Source organism: Aricia agestis, chromosome 22 (assembly GCF_905147365.1).
Source record: "Aricia agestis chromosome 22, ilAriAges1.1, whole genome shotgun sequence".
NCBI lineage: Eukaryota > Metazoa > Arthropoda > Insecta > Lepidoptera > Lycaenidae > Aricia > Aricia agestis.
In genome coordinates this window covers 4,592,655-4,615,018 of record NC_056427.1, presented here as the reverse complement: position 1 = coordinate 4,615,018, position 22,364 = coordinate 4,592,655, and the positions used below count along the sequence as shown (strand labels likewise).

The window sequence follows — 22,364 nt, the reverse complement described above, 5'->3', positions numbered from 1 at the left end:
TCAAGATTCGACCTCCGGTCTTCGGGGGGGAGTGATGTGGCGGTACCCACTTAACATTCCTGTATCGCGCTATCGAAGTTTTCTGAGCGCGTCAGTATATATACGACAGCTGAGATGTATCACGAGGGCTTCGGCCTGACCGAGCCTAGAGATAACACCTCGCTCGGTCGGAAGATCTTCCTTTGTGACCACCATGCATATTCCCACAAGCCTAACCAAAACTTGGAAAAAATAATTATTGTCCTAACCGATATACGTGGGAGAGCCATGCTTCGGCACGAATGGGCCGGCTCGACCGGAGAAATACCACGTTCTCACAGAAAACCGGCGTGAAACAGTGCTTGCGTCGTGTTTCGCCGAGTGAGTGAGTTTACCGGAGGCCCAATCCCCTACCCTAATCCCTTCCCTACCCTCCCTTATTCCCTTCCCTTCCCATCCCTACCCTCCCCTATTACCCTATTCCCTCTCAAAAGGCCGGCAACGCCTTATGATGCTGCGAGTGTCCATGGGCGACGGAAGTTGCTTTCCATCAGGTGACCCGTTTGCTCGTTTGCCCCCTTATTTCATTAAAAAAAAAAAATTAACCAAAACTTGGAAAAAATAATTATCCAACGCGGTAGTTTTATTGTGTAGAGGTAACAAACATCCACTTATCTTTGTAAATTGAATAATTTTAATAATAAATCTAAAAAAAAAACGATTTTTAACTCTAACAAGTGGGAATCACAGCAAATGACTGTAAGTTGCTAAAAACCTCCCATGGTATAGTTAAACTTTGCAGCATTGAGCAGGCTGATGATGAACTGTAGCTAAGAACACTCTCGATCATGTCAGCTTTCAAACAAAAAAACTAGATCAAAATTGGTCCACCCGTTTAGAACGGCGATGCCACAGACACACAGACATACATGTCAAACTTATAACATCCCTCTTTTTAAATAATGATTAACTTTTAGTAAGGTTGGGGTGCACCAACTAACTTTAACTATAACTGTAACTTTAACTACAATGCAAAATGTGAAATCTTTGGTTAAAGTTAAAAATTGACGCCATCAAGACGCCATATTTAACCATAACTATAGAGCTCGATAAGGTTTTAAGTGCACGTGGCGAAAAAAGGAACTAACGCTGTCATCATACAAAAACGCCATTTTTGACAGTTCTCCTTTACCAGCAACGCCCCCGCCCACGTTCATTTATAACCTTGTTGGACCAGCTGTCATCTGTCAATTTCTCCGGGCAAAGTTAAGGTTAAAGTTAAATTTACCTTAACTATAACCATAACTTTAACTTTAACCACGCCTCTAGTGCAACCCAACCTAAATAGTAATTGCATCTAACTGTACTATTGATTTTGCAATGCTTAACTCTACAACGCTATCTAAATTTAAAATCACTTTAATGGAAACTCTAGTGAAGTGTTTGTTAAAACTTAAAACACTATCACTTTAATAGTGTTTTTTCTGTTTTAAATTCAATTTGAAGTAAATGTAAATCCATAATAATTATTATTTAAATGCAAAAGTGTGTCTGTCTGTCTGACTGTCTGTCTGTTATCTCTTCACGCCCAAACCGCTAAACCGATTTTGCTGTTTGGTTCGGAGATACTAGTCCCGGAAAGGGATATAGAATAGTACGATTCCTGCACGATAAACGATTTTGGCGCAACGGAGGTGTATTGTTCAGGACTAGAAACTATATATCCTTTCCCGGGACTCAAAATAACTGATCCATACCAATTATCAAAATCAGTTGAGCTATGTTCGAAGGATCAAACAGACAGACAGACAAACAGACAGACAGATGGACAGACGGACAGATACACAGACATATTACTGACGAGCTTTTGCCCGCGGCTTCGCTCGCGTTAAGAAGTATTATTATATACAAACTTTCATCCCCTATTTTAACCCCTTGGGGGTAGAAGTGATCAAAATCCTTTCTTGGCGGATGCCTACGTCATAACAGCTACCTGCATGTCAAATTTCAGCACGATCCATCCAGTGGTTTGGGCTGTGCGTTGATAGATCACCATGTCAGTCACCTTTGAGTTTTATATATTATTTAGATAACGCACGGACACATTTTCGCATTTATAATATCAGTATGTATTTAGATTACTTTTCAAACTCTCCCATACAGGGTGTGCTGACCTTTCTCTAATTAAACCTATACCCAAGGGAGACAGATATATAACACATCATGTGTATAAGCGAGATAGCAGATGCGAGGGAAAAGTTTCTTCGCATGTGAAAGTTGTTAATTAAAGCTGGAGTTTTTATTACGATGTTCTCTAATTATTTGAAAATAAAAGTTTGCTGGGATCAAATTTTCGAAGTTACATTTCGGAAAATTTAATTTGCTCATCATTATTTTGGAGTATCTGTTTGTGAGCATTTCAAGTGCTGTTGCCAATATTGATATTGAGCAAGAAGGGCAAAAAATCACGTTTGTTGTAAGTTGTATGGAGCCACCCTGAAATAATATATTTATTTTGTTTTTAGTTTTTGTTATAGCGGCAATAGAAATTAAAAAAAATGTGAACAGTAAAGTCTTAGTAATAGGAGCTTTTACCTTCTGGGTACGGAACCTTAAAAATTAAATCAAAATTCTACACAGCGATGTCACGGACAGATAGACAGACACGTCAAAAATACACATACAAACCTCTCTGTATCACAGAAGTCGATAATGGTTCTATTACAGCGAGCGCGGGCTTATACAGGACGTCCGGACTCCGGTTTACTATAATGGTTATTTCGTGATCGGCTGTATACAATGTGTCCCGACACCAGTGTCCGATCCTTTAATGTTGTGATGAAAAAAATGTGTAAGCCAATCTGTCGATAAAATATACCATACATCAAAACATTAAATGCTTGGACACTGGTGTCGGGACACATTGTATATAACTTTAAGACTATAGAGCGTCCGTGGCCTAATGGTTAGACCTTCGTTCCACTACCAAAGGGTGCAGGTTCGAACCCGGGTGGAGGCGTGTACCTTGACACATTTTCTGATCTCAAGTACATAATACGGACGCTCATACGGTGAAGGAAAACATCGTGAGGGAACCCGCACATAGTTGGTCCCAGACGTATTGACTAGTTCTTTCCTCTGGACTAGGCCGACTATGATGCGAGAATGCCGTATGCGCTTGGGCAGCCATACGGATATTTAAAAATCTTGTCCCAGGCACTACAGTATTTGAGTAGTTACTTCGCTCTGAAAAATACTGTATAAATCATCCACAACGGATGTAAAGGCCTAGTTTTAAGACTATGTATTTTTAACCTCTGACAAAAAAGAGGGTTGTTACAAGTATGACGTGTCTGTCAGTGTGTGTGTCTAAACACACGTCACTAGGCCGAAGTTACGCGGCGTAAATTCCGCATGATTACGCCCGCAATGTCCGCATACAATATACGGACGGAACGCGACGGAATAGTGTGTCATCGGTCATTTAAAATACATTGGGGGCGTAATCATGCTGAATTTACGCCGCGTAACTTCGGCCTAGTGTGTTTAGATACTGTCTGTCCATGGCATCGTAGCATCCACACGGCTGGACCGATTTTGATATAATTTTTTTGTTTGAAAGCTGACATGATTGAGAGTGTTATAAGCTATAGTTTATCATCACCGACCCGCTCAGGACTTTACTCGTAATTTTGTTGTGCTTATATTCGTTTATCACACTGGGATCGTACATTTTACTAATTTATTTCCATAACAGAAACTTCTTTAAATACGGTACGGTATAATTTAGGCTTGAAATTTAGGAAAATGCTAACTTGAACGCGCTAATCTCAGGAACTACTGGTCCGATTTGAAAAATTATTTCAGTGTTAGATAGCCTATTTATTGAGGAAGGCTATAGGCTATATTTTCATCACGCTAAGAATAATAGGAGACTGGAAAACGGAGGAAATTATTTGAAAGTGCTTATCTCGCGAACTACTGGAGCAATTTTTATGTTATTTGACACAGATAAGAAGTAGACCACGTGAAGGAGCATAGGCATATTTTAATCATTTTTTCAGTGGCTATATTATATTCTATACCCGTGCGAAACCGCCGGGTCGCTAGTATTTTATATAAAACAAAGTACAAAAGTATGAATTACTTATTTATGTGTTGAAACGGAATCACCCTGTACATTTTTCAATAAGTAAGCCGTTTTAAAAGGAATACTGTCGCGAAATAAATTCTCTAACAGCATTAGGAAGATAAAATGCTTCTCTAAATAGAAAACTCCGAGAAGTCAAATCAAATAAAATAAGTAGCTGTAGCCCGCGGCAACAGATATTAATTTTGAACTGTCTATTTGTGCTTAAATATTTACTAGCTATTTCACCGAGCTTCGCTCGGTATTCGATGATACACAAATAAAATGACATTTTCTAAAAATGATTCCTAGCTAGATCGATTTATCGCCCCCGAAACTTCCTATATACTAAACTAGCTGTTTAGTATATAGGGGGGGTAGCTAGCGACTTCGTCCGCGTGGACTTCAGTTTATACAACAAAATTGGTGTCAAAAGCTTTTTAAAACCCTGGTACCCCCTAAATCAAAATACCCAAAACAGCCGTGTAGTGTGCACATTTTTTTCTTATTAAACTTTTTTTGATAATGTGTGATTTAACCAAGGACATATGCTACTTTTTAATGCGAAAAAGTAAGAGGTAAAATGTAGAAAGGGGGGATGATCATACAAGCGAAGAACAGTAAAACGGATGATCATACAAGCGAAGAACAGTAAAACGTGGTAGTATAAAATGCATTTTCATTTCATCTACTGTTTTCTACCGTTAAACTATAACATTGCCTTTATCGCGGGCCTTAAGTCAAAAAAATTCCGTAACGAAAAAACTTAACACTCACTCCGACCGGCACCAACCTGTTGCCAGACTTCAGCACGGTATTGTGCGTGTGTCTAGATGTATTATAATTGCATAATTGCATGCATAAGTTGATAAAAAAATGCAATGCTTTACCGCGGCAGTCCACGAGTGTATCAATTTTTTTCAATGATATTATCCTGTTTGATTTTCTGAGGTTGGCAACACGTTTCACGCAAAGGTGATGTTTTCACGGCAGGAGTATCGACCGTGCTTGCCGTCTCGCTCGCACACGGTATTTTTAATTGAATAACATGTAGTGTACAAAGGCCTCGTGGATTCTATAGTACACAGTAGTATTATAATGCAACTTTCTTCTTTATTCGATTCCGTCCGTTTTATATATGTCGGTAATCAGTAATCTTAGATCAAATCTAGATAATATTATGTACTAGACGCCCAGCTCCGTTCCGTGAAAGTTTGTTTATCGCGCATCTTTTATTATCCTACTTCCTACTAATATTATAAAGGCGAAAGTTTGTATGGATGTATGGATGTGTGGATGTGTGGATGTATGGATGTTTGTTACTCTTTCACGCAAAAACTACTGAACGGATTTTAATGAAACTTTACAATAATATAGCTTATACATCAGAATAACACATAGGCTACAATTTTAACCGACTTTCACGAATGGGGGAGGTGTTATGTTCGTTTTCTTATATTCAACGATTACTCCGCCGTTTGTTAACCGATTTTCAAAATTTTTCTTTTGGTATATAGGGTATCATCCCAATTTGGTATTATATTCAGAAAAGTGGTGATCTGATGAAGGATCCATAAGTAATCGAGGGAACTCCTCAAAATTTATAGGGAAACATGTGGTGACTTCGGTTTCGTGAGAAGTATTCTAAGCATATGCTACCAACAAGTAATATTTTGCACCGAGATATACCTGGTATACCGTGGTTCGGAAGGTGCTGAGAGAACTCCTGATTCTTTATAGATACAAGTTTGGGAGTTTCGGCGTTGTTTTAAGAACAGAAAGCATATGCTACTATGCAAATTACATTCATCATCATCATCAGCATCATCACTACCATATTATACCATTTCATAGTCTTTTAGATCGAGACTCGAGTTTAACAAGCGATAATTAAAAACATCTATACCTACCTAATATTATAAACCTGAAGAGTATGTTTGCTTGAACGCGTCAATCTCAAAAAACGTATGTATCTCAGTGTTAGATAGATCATCTATCGAGTAAGACTATATTATATTATCACGCTAAAACTAATACGACCGAAGAAACTCAGGAAAATGTGGAAAAAACGGGGGCAATATTTTTTATGGGAAAATGTACGGTTTCTGTAAAATTCCTAATTTACGCGGGCGAAGCCGCGCGGGACATCTAGTTAAATATAAAATACTACATTATGTCCTTTTTCGTTTCGGAAAGTTTCACAATAGCAATTTTCATCTAAATTTAGACGTGGGAGAGCCATGCTTCGGCACGAATGGGCCGGCTCGACCGGAGAAATACCACGTTCTCACAGAAAACCGGTGTGAAACAGCGCTTGCGCTGTGTTTCGCCGAGTGAGTGAGTTTACCGGAGGCCCAATCCCCCACCTTATTCCCTTCCCTACCCTCCCCTATTCCCTTCTCTTCCCATCCCTACCCTCCCCTATTACCCTATTCCCTCTTAAAAGGCCGGCAACGCACCTGCAGCTCTTCTGATGCTGCGAGTGTCCATGGGCGACGGAAGTTGCTTTCCATCAGGTGACCCGTTTGCTCGTTTGCCCCCTTATTTCATTTTAAAAAAATAACCTTTGGCGGGCCAGCTAGAGTCTAATAATAATACAGTATCTCCATAAGTTCATTATGCCGGCGCACAATAGGTCACTGGGTCAAACATCTTACAGTCATTATCTTGTACGGTGTTCCCACAGAGCACAGACTACAGGGAATATGACGTCACAGTGCATCGTACTATTTATAGTATTGAAAAAAAATACGTGTGGCACTCGCGGACTGCCGCGGTAAAGCTATTGCATAGCATTTTTTATCATCTTATGCAATTATAATTCGCATACTTCCACTCGCACACCGTGCTGAAGTCTGGCAACATCGGCGGAGTGGCGTGTGTTAGGTTTTTATAGGTTAAATGCGAAATTGTGTGTATTTCGTCTAGTCGCACACACACAAAACACCGAGCCGAAGTCTGGCAACATCGACGGAGTGGGGTGTGTTAGGTTTTGCAAAATGCGAATCAAATCAAATCAAATCAAAATCATTTTATTTGCTTAGGAATATGGTAAAAAAAGGTGTTAGCTTTTACATTTTCCACATATTCTACTACAATGAGTGTGCAAATATTTCTACAAACAACAAAGTACTAAGTAAGTCATATAATTTAAGGTTAATGTCAGAAGATTTATTACATAGAAATATAAATGTCGATAATTAATTATTAATTTATTACATTACAATAGACAGGTGCATTTTATATTTTTTTAGAAACATATAAGTTACACATTAATTTCGTTTAAATTAACTCATTCATAATATTTTTGTCATCGAAAAATTCATTTCCTGAATAATACATTTTGTTAAGGAGCCAGATGTATAGTTTATTTTTATATTGTTTTATAGTCAGTCCTTTGAAGCAGTTAGGTAATTTGTTATAGATCCGAACTGCCATACAATACGCGTTTTTACTACAAATGTTGAGTCTTTTGGTCAGGTATAACAAGTTTATGTTTATCTCTACTACTTTTTGTTGCTAAGTTCATTTTTTTAGTAAAGAAGCGTTCTAGATTGTTATGCACATAAACACAAACGTCAGAAATATAGTGACAAGGCAGCGGTAGTATATTAAACTTTTTGAACAACGGCTTACAGGTTTCAAAATATTTAGCGCTCGATATACATCTTTTGTATTTTGAAGTCTCTGTTCATGTCTACGGAGTTACCCCATATAACGAGACCATAGCGAAGAACAGAGGCAACATGCCCATGATACGCTATGATGACTGCTTGAACAGACACTGTGTGTTTTAGATTGAATAGTACGAACATATACTTTTCGACGTACCTATAATATTCATATTACGAAATTGTGTCTGAATTTCTTTCTGTCTGTCTGTTAACTCTTCATGCCTAAATCGCTGAACCCATTTTAATTAAATTTGGTATGCAGATAGTTTGAGCCCCGGGAAAGGACATTGGATACTTTTTATCTGATAAAATGTACGGTTCCCGCGCCATAAACGAATTTTAGCGCAACGGAATTACAAGCGTTATCTTGATGATAATTTCTACGTACCATGTGACACATTTTCGACAGCTATTTCTAGGTTTTCCGGTGAGACCTAGAACTAAGCTGAGATCATCTTCATAATACCGAAGAGTGCTATTGTTTGGAGGTTTTGGCTTGTAGGTCACACATTGTCTCTATTCTTGTTATTCTCGTGTATGTCGCAGTCATCTGGTTGAATCTGCGATTTGATTGAATGACTAGCGCGTTCATTGAATGAAACTATTTAAATTACAGTGAAAGACTTGACGAGTTGGACTATAATTTTGATGTTAAAACGTCACAATCGACGATGTGAATAGTTTGCCTTAAGTCATTTAATTAAATGGTTTCATTCAATGAACGGGCTAGTCATTCAATCAAATAGCAGGTTCAAACGAATAGCTGTGCCATATTATAATATAATATGCAAACATGCGTTATTATAACACATGTTTTTGTTCAAGTTCAACATCTACTAGAAAGGAAATGGGATAGTTATTGTTTCGGAAAAATGTTCGGTTCCTGCGCACATGAATATATACGTAAACTGTAATAATCATTACCCTCCCTTTTGGCCTTGCCCTTACTCGGGGGATAAAAGTCAGAAATAACCGCTTTTTACCAGTTCAAACTGGTAATATTAATTATTATGCTTCAGTTCGCGTTATTGAGTAATGGCCTGTTTCACCAAGTTCTGATAAGGTGCCGAATATTCACAACTTTTTTGACAAATTCTCCATACTTCATCTGTCAAGTTAATTGGTGGATAGCCTATTCGTCACTTATCAGCAAGTGGAACAGGCCTTAATTGTAAAAAAGTTAGCCAACAGAATTCTAGTTAAAAAGTAAAAAGGGAATAAATGAACATACATAGCCACACACAGGCCAAAATCATAACCCTCCTTTTTCGCTGTCGAATGTCAGTAATAACCGATTTTCACCAGTGCAAACTGGTTTTACCCAGTTCACTTTATAGAGTTAATGTAAAAAAGTTTTCCAACTATACACTCTAACATACTGCAAATTATGAAACTTCCGCGCCTCTGGTGGCTAGTGGTTTAGTCTAAGAGCCGAGCGAGAAATAATATAGTGGGTGGAAATTAAAAGTAGTGGATTTATTAACTTTTTTATATAAGGGTATATTTCTATAAACTACGTTATTACATATGAGAAAGGTCAGATTTTTATGTTCTGTGTTTTTCTCCAGTATTTTTTGCAATCTGTGCTTTACATGAATGATTTTAGTAAAATGGAAATTTTACTTTATTTGTTACAGCGTGAATAATATTTGCAAGGGCGTCGCCAGCCGATGGCGCAGGGAGGGGCAAGTTGACTTTGGCTAGGGTTCAGAAACCTACCCTAATTTTTTGGTGCTCACATGGGTTGAGGAAGGATGTTTTGGGTCAGAAAAACCTCCTCGTGCCACTTCCACCCCCAGAAATCCCCCCCCCCCCCCTTCCATTTTTCAAAGGGCCAAAAGGAGGGTTCGGGCGGCACAGCCCCCCGCCAGTCAAAACAAAAACAAACACAATCCAGAAAGTCCAAAAGTTGGTTAGGTTAGGTTAGAACTTAGACCACAACACAGAAGGAGCCGAGCGAGCGCAGCGAGCGTGCTGCGGCAGCAGCCGGCGACCGTCATTAAATAAAAGGGGGGCTCGCATTATATTTGGCAACTTTTTTGGAATCTCTAGGGGGGGGGGGGCAGCTGCCCGTCCCTGCCCCCCCTTGGCGGCGCCCTTGAATATTTGCCTTCTTACTTTTCTTTTATTGACACTTCTGCACGTTAATTTGTACGTAATTTGCGACAATACAGCAATATGCATTTAATGGAAGATAAAATTTTGGATTGAAATTTTTAGCAGACTTTTAGCTAAAAATTTTGCCCTCAGCGTTGCTGTCGCAGGATATGAAATTACCCTGCTATAGTGCCCTTTGTTTTTTGTTGTCCATAGAACTTTTTTTGCGTCTTTTACTCTCATTTTTTCACTATAACACTATCTTTATAGTCTACACGCGTTGTGAATGCCAATAAACCTTCCTTTGTGGGTCAGTTGACGAATATAGAACGTAGGCAAGCCAGTCGAATATGCATAATCTGATTTTATACTTTAGTAACTTTTTACAATGCCACTGTGAAAATAAACCGTGTTCTTATAATTTATTATTATTATTATTTATTTATTTTGTTCAATATTGTATACAATGATACTACAGAATACAAGAAATCTTGCCTCAAAAACTACAAAGAGTTTATCTGGACAAGATGTGGTCGCATTAGTTGAGTTTACTCAATAGATGTTTTTTAAGTTGCCGTCTATATTTACACTTGTCCCGATACAACTTTTGTAGGTCTTCTGGCAGCTCTTCTACAAATGAAGGTATTAATGTCTTAAGCATTCTGCTTCCATAATAATTATTACAGTTTGGCTTAACAAATTTTGTTTTACAGGTTTGTCTTAAAATGCTGGGTCTTATTTTTTCTATTAAAAGTGTAGGGTCATTAACTTCATTTAAAACTGCAAATTTAACAAGATCAAAAATGTGCATGACATTACAATACTCAAATAAGCCTTCCTCATTTGTTTTAAATTTATTTTTAACCGTTTTAGGTACAATCACTTTTAATATGCGTAACGTTAATGAATGTATATTAAGTAAGTGACTTTCAAACGATCTCCCATAACTACTCAGACCATAGTTAACAACCGATTGGGCCAACGATAAATAAAATAATCTTAAGGTTCTATAGGGTAACTTGTATTTAAGAATATAGATTTTACTGAGTACAGATCTTAATTTCGAGCATACATGGTCTATGTGTGGCTTCCAACTCAGTCGGTTGTCAATTATGAGACCGAGGTATGTATGTTGATTTACTTTTTCCAATGCTGGACAATTACATGCGTTATAAACTACATTTGAATGGAAACAATCATGAGTATGTGCTATAATCGTGGGGGAGGTGAGAGGCAAATTATGAGCAGAATGAATATGTATGAATTTAGTCTTTTGTGAGTTTATTATAAGCCCCACATCATGCGCATATTTACAAATAAGATTGTAATAAAAAATATAAAACTTACAACAGTGTACTTAATAAAAAAACCGGCGTGAAACAGCGCTTCCGCTGTGTTTCGCCGAGTGAGTGAGTTAACCGGAGGCCCAATCCCTTCCCTTCTCCCTTCCCTACCCTCCCCTATTCCCTTCTTTACCCTCCCCTATTCCCTTCTTTACCCTCCCCTATTCCCTTCCCTACCCTCCCCTATTACCCCTTAAAAGGCCGGCAACGCACATGTAGCTCTTCTGATGCTGCGAGTGTCCATGGGCGACGGAAGTTGCTTTCCATCAGGTGACCCGTTTGCTAGATTGCCCCCTTATTTCATAAAAAAAAATACATAATAAAAACAATACGAGTAGCAAACTATACAAAAGTTGTATTTAGATAAAGTATTTTCAATTTTGTGACTATTCAAATTTCCTACCTGATCAAGGCAAAAAAGGCAAAAAAAGCATTTTTCATGTAGTAGCCCCTTAAAATATATATATTAATACGAGCTTTTGCATGCGGCTTCGCTCGCGTTAAGACGTATTATTATATACAAAGTTTCATCCCCTATTTTACACCCTTGGGGTTGGAATTTATCAAAATCCTTTCTTAGCGAATGCCTACGTCATAACATCTACCTGCATGCCAAATTTCAGCCGGATCCGTCCAGTGGTTTAGGCTGTGCGTTGATAGATCACTATGTCAATCAGTCAGTCATCTTTGAGTTTTATACAGGGTGTAACAAAAATAAGTGATAATACTTTAGGGTGTGTACGTGTTCCTTGCAAAGAGTTCACTGTGAAAGTAGCAGCTCTGAAAGACCAAATTTTTTTTTTTACTTTTGTATGGGGAAACTCATGACGCTCGGGCTCTTGCCCATACAAAAGTGAAAAAAAAAAATTGTTTTTCAGCGCTGCCACTTTCACAGTAAACTCTCTACAAGGAAGACGTACACACCCTAAAGTATTATCACTTATTTTTGTTACACACTGTATATATATTATGTTGACGTTCGCAAGTCCTTTGCGCCAAAATTTATTTAACGTGCGGGAAACGTACATTTTTCCGGGATGAAAAGTATCCTATGTCCTTTGCCGGGACTCAAAGTATCTACAAACCAAATTTCAGCAAATTTAGTTCCGCAGTTTGGGCGTGAAGAGATAACATACAGACACACTTTCGCATTTATAATATTGGTAAGTATGGTTGCACTTATAGTTTTTAAATTTTGTAATATTTTGTAACCATCTCTCGGCCCATAAAGAACTATAGGCAGCGCTCGGCTTTGTATCTTCAACTCTTTGTAATCAAAACTTTTGTTTTCTTTTAAAAGAAAAATCTACCTAAGTATCAAAGTTAAAAGTACCAAAGAATGCTCCATTAGAGCTCGTATTTTACGTGTGTGCTCTTTTCTTTGGCCTTCTTTCAAAGAATAATGAAATTGTTTTTTTAATAATTAAAATATAAACTATACTAGGTTGGCGTCCGCGAATTCGTTTATCGCGTGGGAACCGTACATTTTTCCGCAATAAAAACGGATGTGTCGTTAAGCGTGAAGAGCTTTGCCTCGTATCAATGTCGTAAGATCTTTGTCTGTAAAACAATTTTTCAAAAATGTCTAATTAATATAACAATTTCTTAAGTATTTAAGAATTTTAATTATTACGATTACAGTATTATTGTAAGTCGTTACTCGTATATTTTTTTTTTTTATGAAATAAAGGGGCAAACGAGCAAACGGGTCACCTGATGGAAAGCAACTTCCGTCGCCCATGGACACTCGCAGCATCAGAAGAGCTGCAGGTGCGTTGCCGGCCTTTTAAGAGGGAATAGGGTAATAGGGGAGGGTAGGGATGGGAACGGAAGGGAATTGGGGATGATAGGGAATGGAATTGGGCCTCCGGTATACTCACTCACTCGGCGAAACATAGCGCAAGCGCTGTTTCACGCCGGTTTTCTGTGAGAATGTGGTATTTCTCCGGTCGAGCCGACCCATTCGTGCCGAAGCATGGCTCTCCCACGTATGTATCATACTAATACAGCTATACTTACTTAAGTAAGTAATAATATAAATGCAAAGGTGTGTGTGACTGACTGCGTGTCATCTTCACGCCCAAACCATTGAACCAGTTTTGCTGAAGAGTAATATACATTGATTCCCGGGAAAGGACATAGGATACTTTTGATCCCGGAAAAATGTACGGTTTCCACGCAATAAACGAGTTTTGGCGCAATGGAGTTGCGGCCGTCATCTAGTACTAAATAATGTATTATTTAAATAAAAAAAGTATTCATCATCATCATCGTCATATCAGCCTATAGTCTTCCACGTCGTCCACTCGTCGATCGGTCATCTTGGCGTTCATTGAGAGAGGCCTATGTCCAGCAAAAAAAGTAAGCTTTAATCGGAATAATAAAAATAATAAATTTTATCTAATTTTTTTTTATGAAATAAGGGGGCAAACGAGCAAACGGGTCACCTGATGAAAAGCAACTTCCGTCGCCCATGGACACTCGCAGCATCAGAAGAGCTGCAGGTGCGTTGCCGGCCTTTTAAGAGGGAATAGGGTAATAGGGGAGGGTAGGAAAGGGAATAGGGGAGGGTAGGGAAGGGAATAGGGTAGGGGATTGGGCCTCCGGTAAACTCACTCACTCGGCGAAACACAGCGCAAGCGCTGTTTCACGCCGGTTTTCTGTGAGAACGTGGTATTTCTCCGGTCGAGCCGGCCCATTCGTGCCGAAGCATGGCTCTCCCACGTGTAGCATGGCTCTCCCACGTGTGCTGTACCTTGTATTTTTAACACCCGATCCGACATCGTATCGGTTAATATAAACGCTTCATTTATCGCGGGTAATCTCGACAGACGGGTTTTTCACGATTTTCGCCTCTCAGTTTTTATTTCAAGATGGAGGACCACGGTGCAGATAAGACACGTTTCTGCTATTATATCATCAGCGTATATTTTGTTTTGTCATTATTTTTTTTGTCGCGACGCAAGAAAACATTTGAACAAATAAAAAACTTTGAACAAGCATAGTGGAGAATTTCTAATAAGTTTAGTGTCTAAACACACAAGGTCGAAAAAACGCGGCCGAAGTTCGGCACGATTACGCCTGCAATGTATTTTAAATTACCGATGACACACTATACCGAAATTACGTCGCGTTATAATATTGCATGCGTAGCGAATTGCTGGCGTAATCATGCTGAACTTCGGCCGCGTATTTTCGGCCTAGTGTATTAAGACTTAAGACACTAAGGGCCTTAGGGACCACTTTCTGATAAAGTGCCGAATAGGCTATTCACAGCTTTTTACAGATTCTCCATACTTCGTCTGTCAAGTGGTGGATAGCCTATTCGGCACTTATCAGGAAGTGGTGAAACAGGCCCTTAGCTTTCTAACCTAACCTTTTAGTGATTCTAATTTCTTTACATAATGGCCTACCTAAACGTGGAATAATATCTATTCACTAAAAAGGTTTCACCATTATTTGATGTTATTGTATACTCTAGGTCACATGGAAATAGCAAATACCACGAAAACCTTGTAAACCTCTTTTGTGACCGGAAATACAGTATACATGATATACAGTAGACTATCTTCATACTAGGGTCGAGATGAGAGACCGCGCACACGCACACATAAGCGCGATTTCGGGTAACTACAGAACGTAGTTCCAAAATTACTACTTTGATATTTTCTTTCTTTAAATTCAAATGTCAGATGAAATATGTAACATGGACAGCTGTCTATAGAATGAGAAACATAAGAAGTGTAGCTGTAATATCAATTAACTATTAACGGCCGTTCCCAATATTTGATCTATCTCTGGTTTTGCCCTACTAGAGATAGGAATAGCTCAAATTAGACATTAGAGACATATATTTTATGTCAATTGTGAGCTATTCCTATCTCTAGTAAGGCAAAACCAGAGATAGATCAAATATTGGGAATAGCCGTAAGTGAATTTTTTGAAATCACCGTCCACGGTGATTTCAAAAAATTACTTCTTTAGAAATGTAGTTTTTCCAATTTTAGAAATTTCAGAAGGGCTGAAAAACACAGTGTCTAATGTTGCGTAAAATTTGTCTCTGCGTTGTACGAATTTGATTTCAAGAATACGCTGAGTTACGCTACTGTATACATTTATATTATGACAGGAAGTCCTTGGCTAGAAGCCTTAAGTATTAAAATACGATTGCTAAGGCGAAATAGATTTTCAAAGCAAATTTGCATAAGTAATTGCATAGTTTTGTATTCAAGGATAGTATTTATGATGATATTATGATTATGTTGTTACTGAATTCATATTTTATGAGCTGGATGACCTGCAAGGTGGAATTTTGTTCATCGAGCGGGAATCGTACGTTTTTCGGGGATGAAAATTATCCTATGTTACTTTCAGTCTCCCTAAGTATCGTAAAAAACACCTAATGGCCTAGGATCCCACCATAGAAGGATCTTGCATTCGATTCCCGCGTTGGAAACATGTTATTTCCAAGTTTGGTTAGGACAATGCAGGCTGATCACCTGACTGTCTGACAAGTAAGATGATGTGTCGGATGGGTATGTAATAAGTCAGTCCTGCGCCTGATCTCTCGCCAGTCGTGTCGATCTTCCGTCCCACTGGGTTATGAGAGTAAAGGAATAGAGAGTGCTCTTGTGCACTGCGCACACCCTTGGGCACTATAAACCGAAACCGGTGTGGGAGCTATTATAGAAGGACCTTCACCGAACTGGTTAATGGATGAAAAGTAGGTATTTTATATTCAATTACGTATGTCAACAAATTTATTGCAAGTGGGTTGCCTAAAAATTTTAGTCCAGATCAAAAAAAAATAGATTTTTTTTCACATTTCACTGGTCTGGTTAATAAACAATTTCCCGTAGAATATGAAAACGTTCATACGTCAGAACTCTTGAGTAGGCAGGTAAATCGATACTAGTACCGGTCTGGTTAATGCTTAATGCATATTCTACGGGCTTCATACTTTCAACTGGTATGCAATTTGTCTATTAACCAAACCAGAGAAATGTTTTAAAAAAATATTGTTTTTTTTTTATTCTGGACTGAAATTTTTACGCAACCCACTTGCAATAAATTTATTGACATAAGTAATGGGGATTGTCCTTTTTTTTTTTAATTTTGCTCATTACAAAAACATTTCGAGGAATAAGGTCAGTGATCGTTTTTCTGTATATTTAAACGAAAAAAATACCCATTAGTTACTTATATTTTTGAACAAATACGTTTAACCTTTGTTTGACCTTCAATGGCGTTAAATTAGCAATAAATTCGACCAACATGACGTTTCGAACTTTTGGTAAGCTTCTCGTATCAGCTTTCACATAATGAGAACTTGCATTTGACGAACCAGCCATTATAAATAAGATTGAAAGGAAAAAACGTACTGCAATTATTGGCCGCCGATGATGACGTCAGAGCGAAACTTTAAAAATTTATTGAGAAAAAACTAGCCAATGAATTTCAAAATTATTTAATTTATATTCTTAAAATACCCTATTTAAACGAAAAAAATATATAAAAAGTACATGTGATTTTTTTTGGACAATGCCCATTATAATATATAAAATACTTTCATACATTAACCAGCTCGGTGAATGTCCTTCTATGGTGGGATCCTAGGCCATAATACACTTTAACAGCGCGTTAACAGGTAACAAATAATAAAGTGTGTCTAACTTACTATTATTAGCTATGAATCTCAATTAAATATGCTTCCTGACCATAAAGTTAATATACCTAGCGGAATAGAGTAACAAAGGCCTGAGCAAGAGAGATGTCACTATCAGTAACACTGCGTGGTAAAAAGAGACGTGTGATACATGACAGCAGCACTCTTTTTTTGACGTCCAGTCGGCACGTGCCGCACGTTGACAATTTAATCTCATAGAAATCATGTTCAATCATGCTTGTGTAAGTGTATACGTACATATATTTTTACACACGTATGAAACCAATTTTGGTTTCGTTTCACAGCTCGAGATTGTTGCTCTATTCCGCTAGGTATATTAACTTTATCTTCCTGACCTTTCTGTAACTCAATTGAAGATAATATGAGTAAATGAACTGGATAACTAATATTTTGTAACTTATAGATAATTACTCTTTTTTAGGGTTCCGTACCTTGATATTTATCTATATCTAGATTGAACTAAAGGGTAAAACGGGACCCTATTACTAAGACTTCGTTGTCTGTCCGTCTGTATTGCAATATTAATTCCTACCTACCTTTCGCACAGTCGGTTATCTAAGAATATAATAAAATTTAAATATTCATACGCTCTCGAAGCTAAGGGGGCTTGTCTGTGAACTCCGTCGAAGCCTTCTTAGCGATACAACGAGGAGCTAATTGACCCGTTTCCAGCGTGAAAGCCTCTTCATCATCATCATCATCAGCATTATTTAGTTATTATTATTAAGTATGCGTAATTTAGTTAAGGAAAGATAACCATGGGGGGAATTTTTAATTTAGATTCTAAAGGCAAAGTCACTCGGAATTTTTGTTATATTCTTAGAAAGATGTTTTTGTTTCGAGTCTTATTACTTATTACTCGTCTTATTACTTACGAGCTTTTGCCCGCGGCTTCGCTCGCGTTAAGAAGTGTTATTATATACAAACTTTCATCCCCTATTTTAACCCCTTGGAGGTAGAATTGATCAAAGTCCTTTCTTAGCGGATGCCTACGTCATAATATCTACCTGCATGCCAAATTTCAGTCCGATCGGTCAAGTGGATTGGGCTGTGCTTTGATAGATCACCATGTCAGTCAGTCACCTTTGACCACCACCACCACCAACATTTTTTTTCACTTTTGTATGGGCAAGCGCCCCAGCGTCACGAGTTTCCTCATACAAAAGTGAAAAAAAACATCGTCTTTCAGCGCTGCTACTTTCAAAGTGAACTCTATACAAGGAACACATACACACCTTATAGTATTATCACTTAGTTTTGTTACACACTGTATAGAGTTCACTGTGAAAATAGAAGCGCTGAAAGTGTTATTTGTGTAAAAAAAACATCAAAATCAGTTCCGTGGTTTAGCGCAAACACGTAACAGTCAAATAACAAACAAGTGGACGGACAGTTTTGCAGTATATAATGTTGGTGTTTCATAAACACCTGCAGTGACGGATTAACCCTTATTCAAATTAAGCAATTGCCTAGGGCATCACGTCTGAGGGGGCATCAGAAGAAGGAATAAAAACATCCGCCTTTTGGGCATCACATCTCACTCTCACGTCACCAAAAACCACACCAACAAAAATTCTAGGAAAAAAGTAGCAAAAAAGTAATGTTTTTAGGTGGTAAAAGTTTAAAGACCCATTCTAGTTGACGTACGGATTAGAGGGGGGCGGGGTACACAGGCATGGATTGCTTAGGGCATCAAGTTTTTTATTTTTATTTTATGAAATAAGAGGGCAAACGAGCAAATGGGTCACCTGATGGAAAGCAACTTCCGTCGCCCATGGACACTCGCAGCATCAGAAGAGCAACAAGTGCGTTATCGGCCTTTTAAGAGGGAATAGAGTAATAGGGGAGGGTAGGAATGGGAAGGGAATAGGGGAGGGTAGGGGATTGGGCCTCCGGTAAACTCACTCACTCGGCGAAACACAGCGCAAGCGCTGTTTCACGCCGGTTTTCTGTGAGAACGTGGTATTTCTCCGGTCGAGCCGGCCCATTCGTGCCGAAGCATGGCTCTCCCACGTGTAAAGTCAAGTAGTCTTAATCCGTCACTGAACACCTGCATATACAACAATCCTTTAAATTACGCCACTTTGAAACGATTCCGAAAATTGGCAGTGCCACGTTGCAATTCTAAATTTTAATGTTGCGCGCTCTGTTTGCCACGAATGGCTTTATTTATGTGATGACGTGTGCTTTTGTGTGCTATAGCGAGTTTAATTATATTTGTGTCCATTTTTATTTCGAGGGAAAGTAAGTTTTGTTTTAAAGTAGATGAATTGGTGAATTTTGTATACATGATATAACATTTATCATCAAACCTTCCCAGGACGTCCACGAATCGTTCAAGAATAAAATTTCTGTCACACTGTCTCCATCTCAGCTGCCTCTTCACTGACACTTTACAAGATGGCGGCGGTAGTACAGCAAAAAAAAAACTGTATTAAAACTGTTCCGTAGCAGCGCTACGCGGCTAGAGGTGTGCTATGCCGGCGTAGCGTTGCTACGGGATATGCTACAAAAAGGATAAATAATGTTTTTTCACTACTTACTAATATATAAATGCGAAAATATGTCTGTCCGGGGAACGACAAAATGTTAGGGCAACGGAATCAAGGATGTCAGCTAGTAGTTTATAATTTTTTTTATTAAAAACCGCTCCCATTTTTCTGTCTTTAAAATAATATAATATGCTTAGATTTATAAAACTATGCATGTTTTTAAATGCGTTATTCAGAAGGTAGTATAACGAATATACCGTAGAAGAGCCATGCTACGGCAACTAATAACTAATATTATAAATGCGAAAGTGTGTCTGTCTGTCTGTCCTGACAGACAGAGGTGAGGGATACCGTCTAAAGTCTAAACCACTTAACCGATTTTGCTGAAATTTGGTATGAACATACTTTGATTCCCGGAAAAGGACGTAGGATACTTTTCATCCCGAAAAAATGTACGGTTCCCGCGTGCACCGAATTTTGCCGTAAAGGAGTTGCGGGCGTCATTTAGTGTAGTATAGAATATATTATCGTTTTTGGGTCTTTTTTTTATGATATAAACGAGCAAACGGGTCACCTGATGGAAAGCAACTTCCGTCGCCCATGGACACTCGCAGCATCAAAAGAGCTGCAAGTGCGTTGCCGGCCTTTTAAGAGGGAATAGGTTAATAGAGGAGGGTAGGGAAGGGAAGGGAAGGGAATAGTTGAGGGTAGGGGTTAGGGGATTGGGCCTCCGGTAAACTCACTCACTCGGCGAAACACAGCGCAAGCGCTGTTTCACGCCGGTTTTCTGTGATAACGTGGTATTTATCCGGTCGAGCCGGCCCATTCGTGCCGAAGCATGGCTCTCCCACGTATATCTCTCTGTCATCTTTATAATATCCATTTATTTACGTAGTATCTACTATCAGAGAAGTTGATTCTTAGTCAGATGGGGGACCTACGTGGTCGCGTTACGTCAAACCCAGTCGACAGATCACTATTGAGGCCAGGCACGCACTAGCAGCCAGGTCGCGGCGGCCATCGAAAGTATGATGTGGCCGCTGGCCGCCGTGCGGCCAGGTGCGCGTGGACTATGGCGGTTTCATATTAAGGTGATTATCTCGATGGCCGTCGCGACCTGGCCGCTGCGGTTTGGCCGCTAGTGCGCGCCCGGGCTTAAACTGAATTTCACAATTAACATTGAATTGACGAGATCCGACCAAAATATGACGTTGGTCTGTCAACTGCCTAGGAATCAATTTCCTCGATGGTACACTAAATTTAGTCAACCCCTACAGCACAAGACTCTTAGTATAGGGGTTGTGCACTTAATTTTGTAATATACTTTACCAATCTTTTAGTTTGTTTAATTTTCTTATTATGTATAATTACTGATTTACTGAGAAACAATAAACTATTATTATTAATCTTATATCTTTAAACGAGCACTTCTTGTATATATATATATAGTTATATATTAAGCTATTTCATAGCTTTTATTGTAGGCTTTGAGCGCGGCGACCGATTCAAGAAATTCCGTAACGAAAAACATCTACCATTCGTTTAACGTCGTTTCAGTTCGGCAGACTTCGGTTCGATGTGGCTCGGGGCGTAGGCAACGTTGCCAGACTTCGGCACGGTGTTTGTGTGCGTGCGACTAGTCGTATGCGAATTATAATTGCATAAGTTAATAGAAATGCTATCCAATAGGCAGTCCCTGAGCGCCACACATATTTTATTATACAATCTAAATTTATTGCCCGTGGTTATCTTGACTGACCCTGTCAGGGTCAAATAGATCAGTTGACCCTCGTCAGGTGAGGGATTAAAAGGTGAAATATGTTCGTCAAAATCCCGGCACAAAACAAAGGAATTAATATCTGTCCAACGCAGATGCAGGATTTATTTATGGAATGAAAAAGGTACAAAAAAACGAAATATTGTGTTTTTAAGCTATTGTAAAACTTTTATCGGACTTTGGGTGCGGCGACCGAATTAAGAAATTCCGTAACGAAAAAACCTAACACACCCCACTACGACCGGCACGGAATGAGGGGTGTTGCGTTGCCAGACTTCGGCACGGTATTGTATGCGTGCGACTGGACGTATGCTAATTATTATAATTGCTAAGGTTGCTAAAAAATTATATGGAATTTACCGCGGCAGTACCCGATTACTACACGGTATTCTTACCTAGCAGTTATTTTATCAAAACGCGAGGCCATATTCATTCTTGTAATATATTAGCTATTAATAATTAATCAAGAACCTTTTACTGAACAGACATAGTATAATTTTGTCTATCATAAGCTAGTATTTAACAATTGATGGCTTAAAATAATATAAATTTACACGCATTTGTTAAGCCATTTGCTTTAAAAGTTCACTTTTAAACGCGACGGACTTTCAAACGTGTGAAAAGAATACTCACAATTCTTCTTTGTTTTAGAAGTTCCTCCAAGTTTTCGTCCTCTTTCTAACTCTCTTCTCTTCTTTACAGACGTGGTGAACGCCGCTACGAAGATCCAGGCATCGTTCAGAGGCCACCAAGCGCGCAAGCAGACGCAGGCAGAGAAGGAGAAGGAGATGAAGGAGCAGCAGGATAAGGTGAGTTATCCAGGGGTTAGGAGGTTATCCAGGGGTTGAAGGATATTCAGGGGTTAGGAGCTTATCCAGGGGCTAAAGAATATTCAGAGGTAAGAAGGTCTTCCAGGGGTTAGGAAGTTATCCAGGGGTTAGAATATTATCCAGGAAATAAAAGGTTGTCCAGGGAGTTAGAGGTTATTTAGAATATTAAAGATTATTAAGAAAAAAAGGAGTTATCCACGAGATGGGGGTTACCCCTTAAAAATAAAGCTGTAATTTAAAACAAACGACGCGAATTTCAGACAGCAATGATCTGCTTATATTCTTATCCTTGAGATTATATTTAGGAAATTAAAGATTAGTCTGAGGATTTATTATAAGGATTATCCTTGAAATAAC

The 22,364-nt window shown here is 38.7% G+C and overlaps 1 protein-coding gene across 1 annotated transcript in view; it reads left to right on the top strand.

The window, feature by feature from the left end:
- LOC121738254 (sperm surface protein Sp17) overlaps positions 1-22,364 on the top strand; it is a 135,250-nt gene that overhangs the window by 88,282 nt on the left and 24,604 nt on the right. Inside the window, exon 4 of the mRNA XM_042130207.1 lies at positions 21,880-21,986. Coding sequence (XP_041986141.1) covers positions 21,880-21,986 — 107 coding nt within the window. The remainder of the gene's footprint in view (positions 1-21,879; positions 21,987-22,364) is intronic.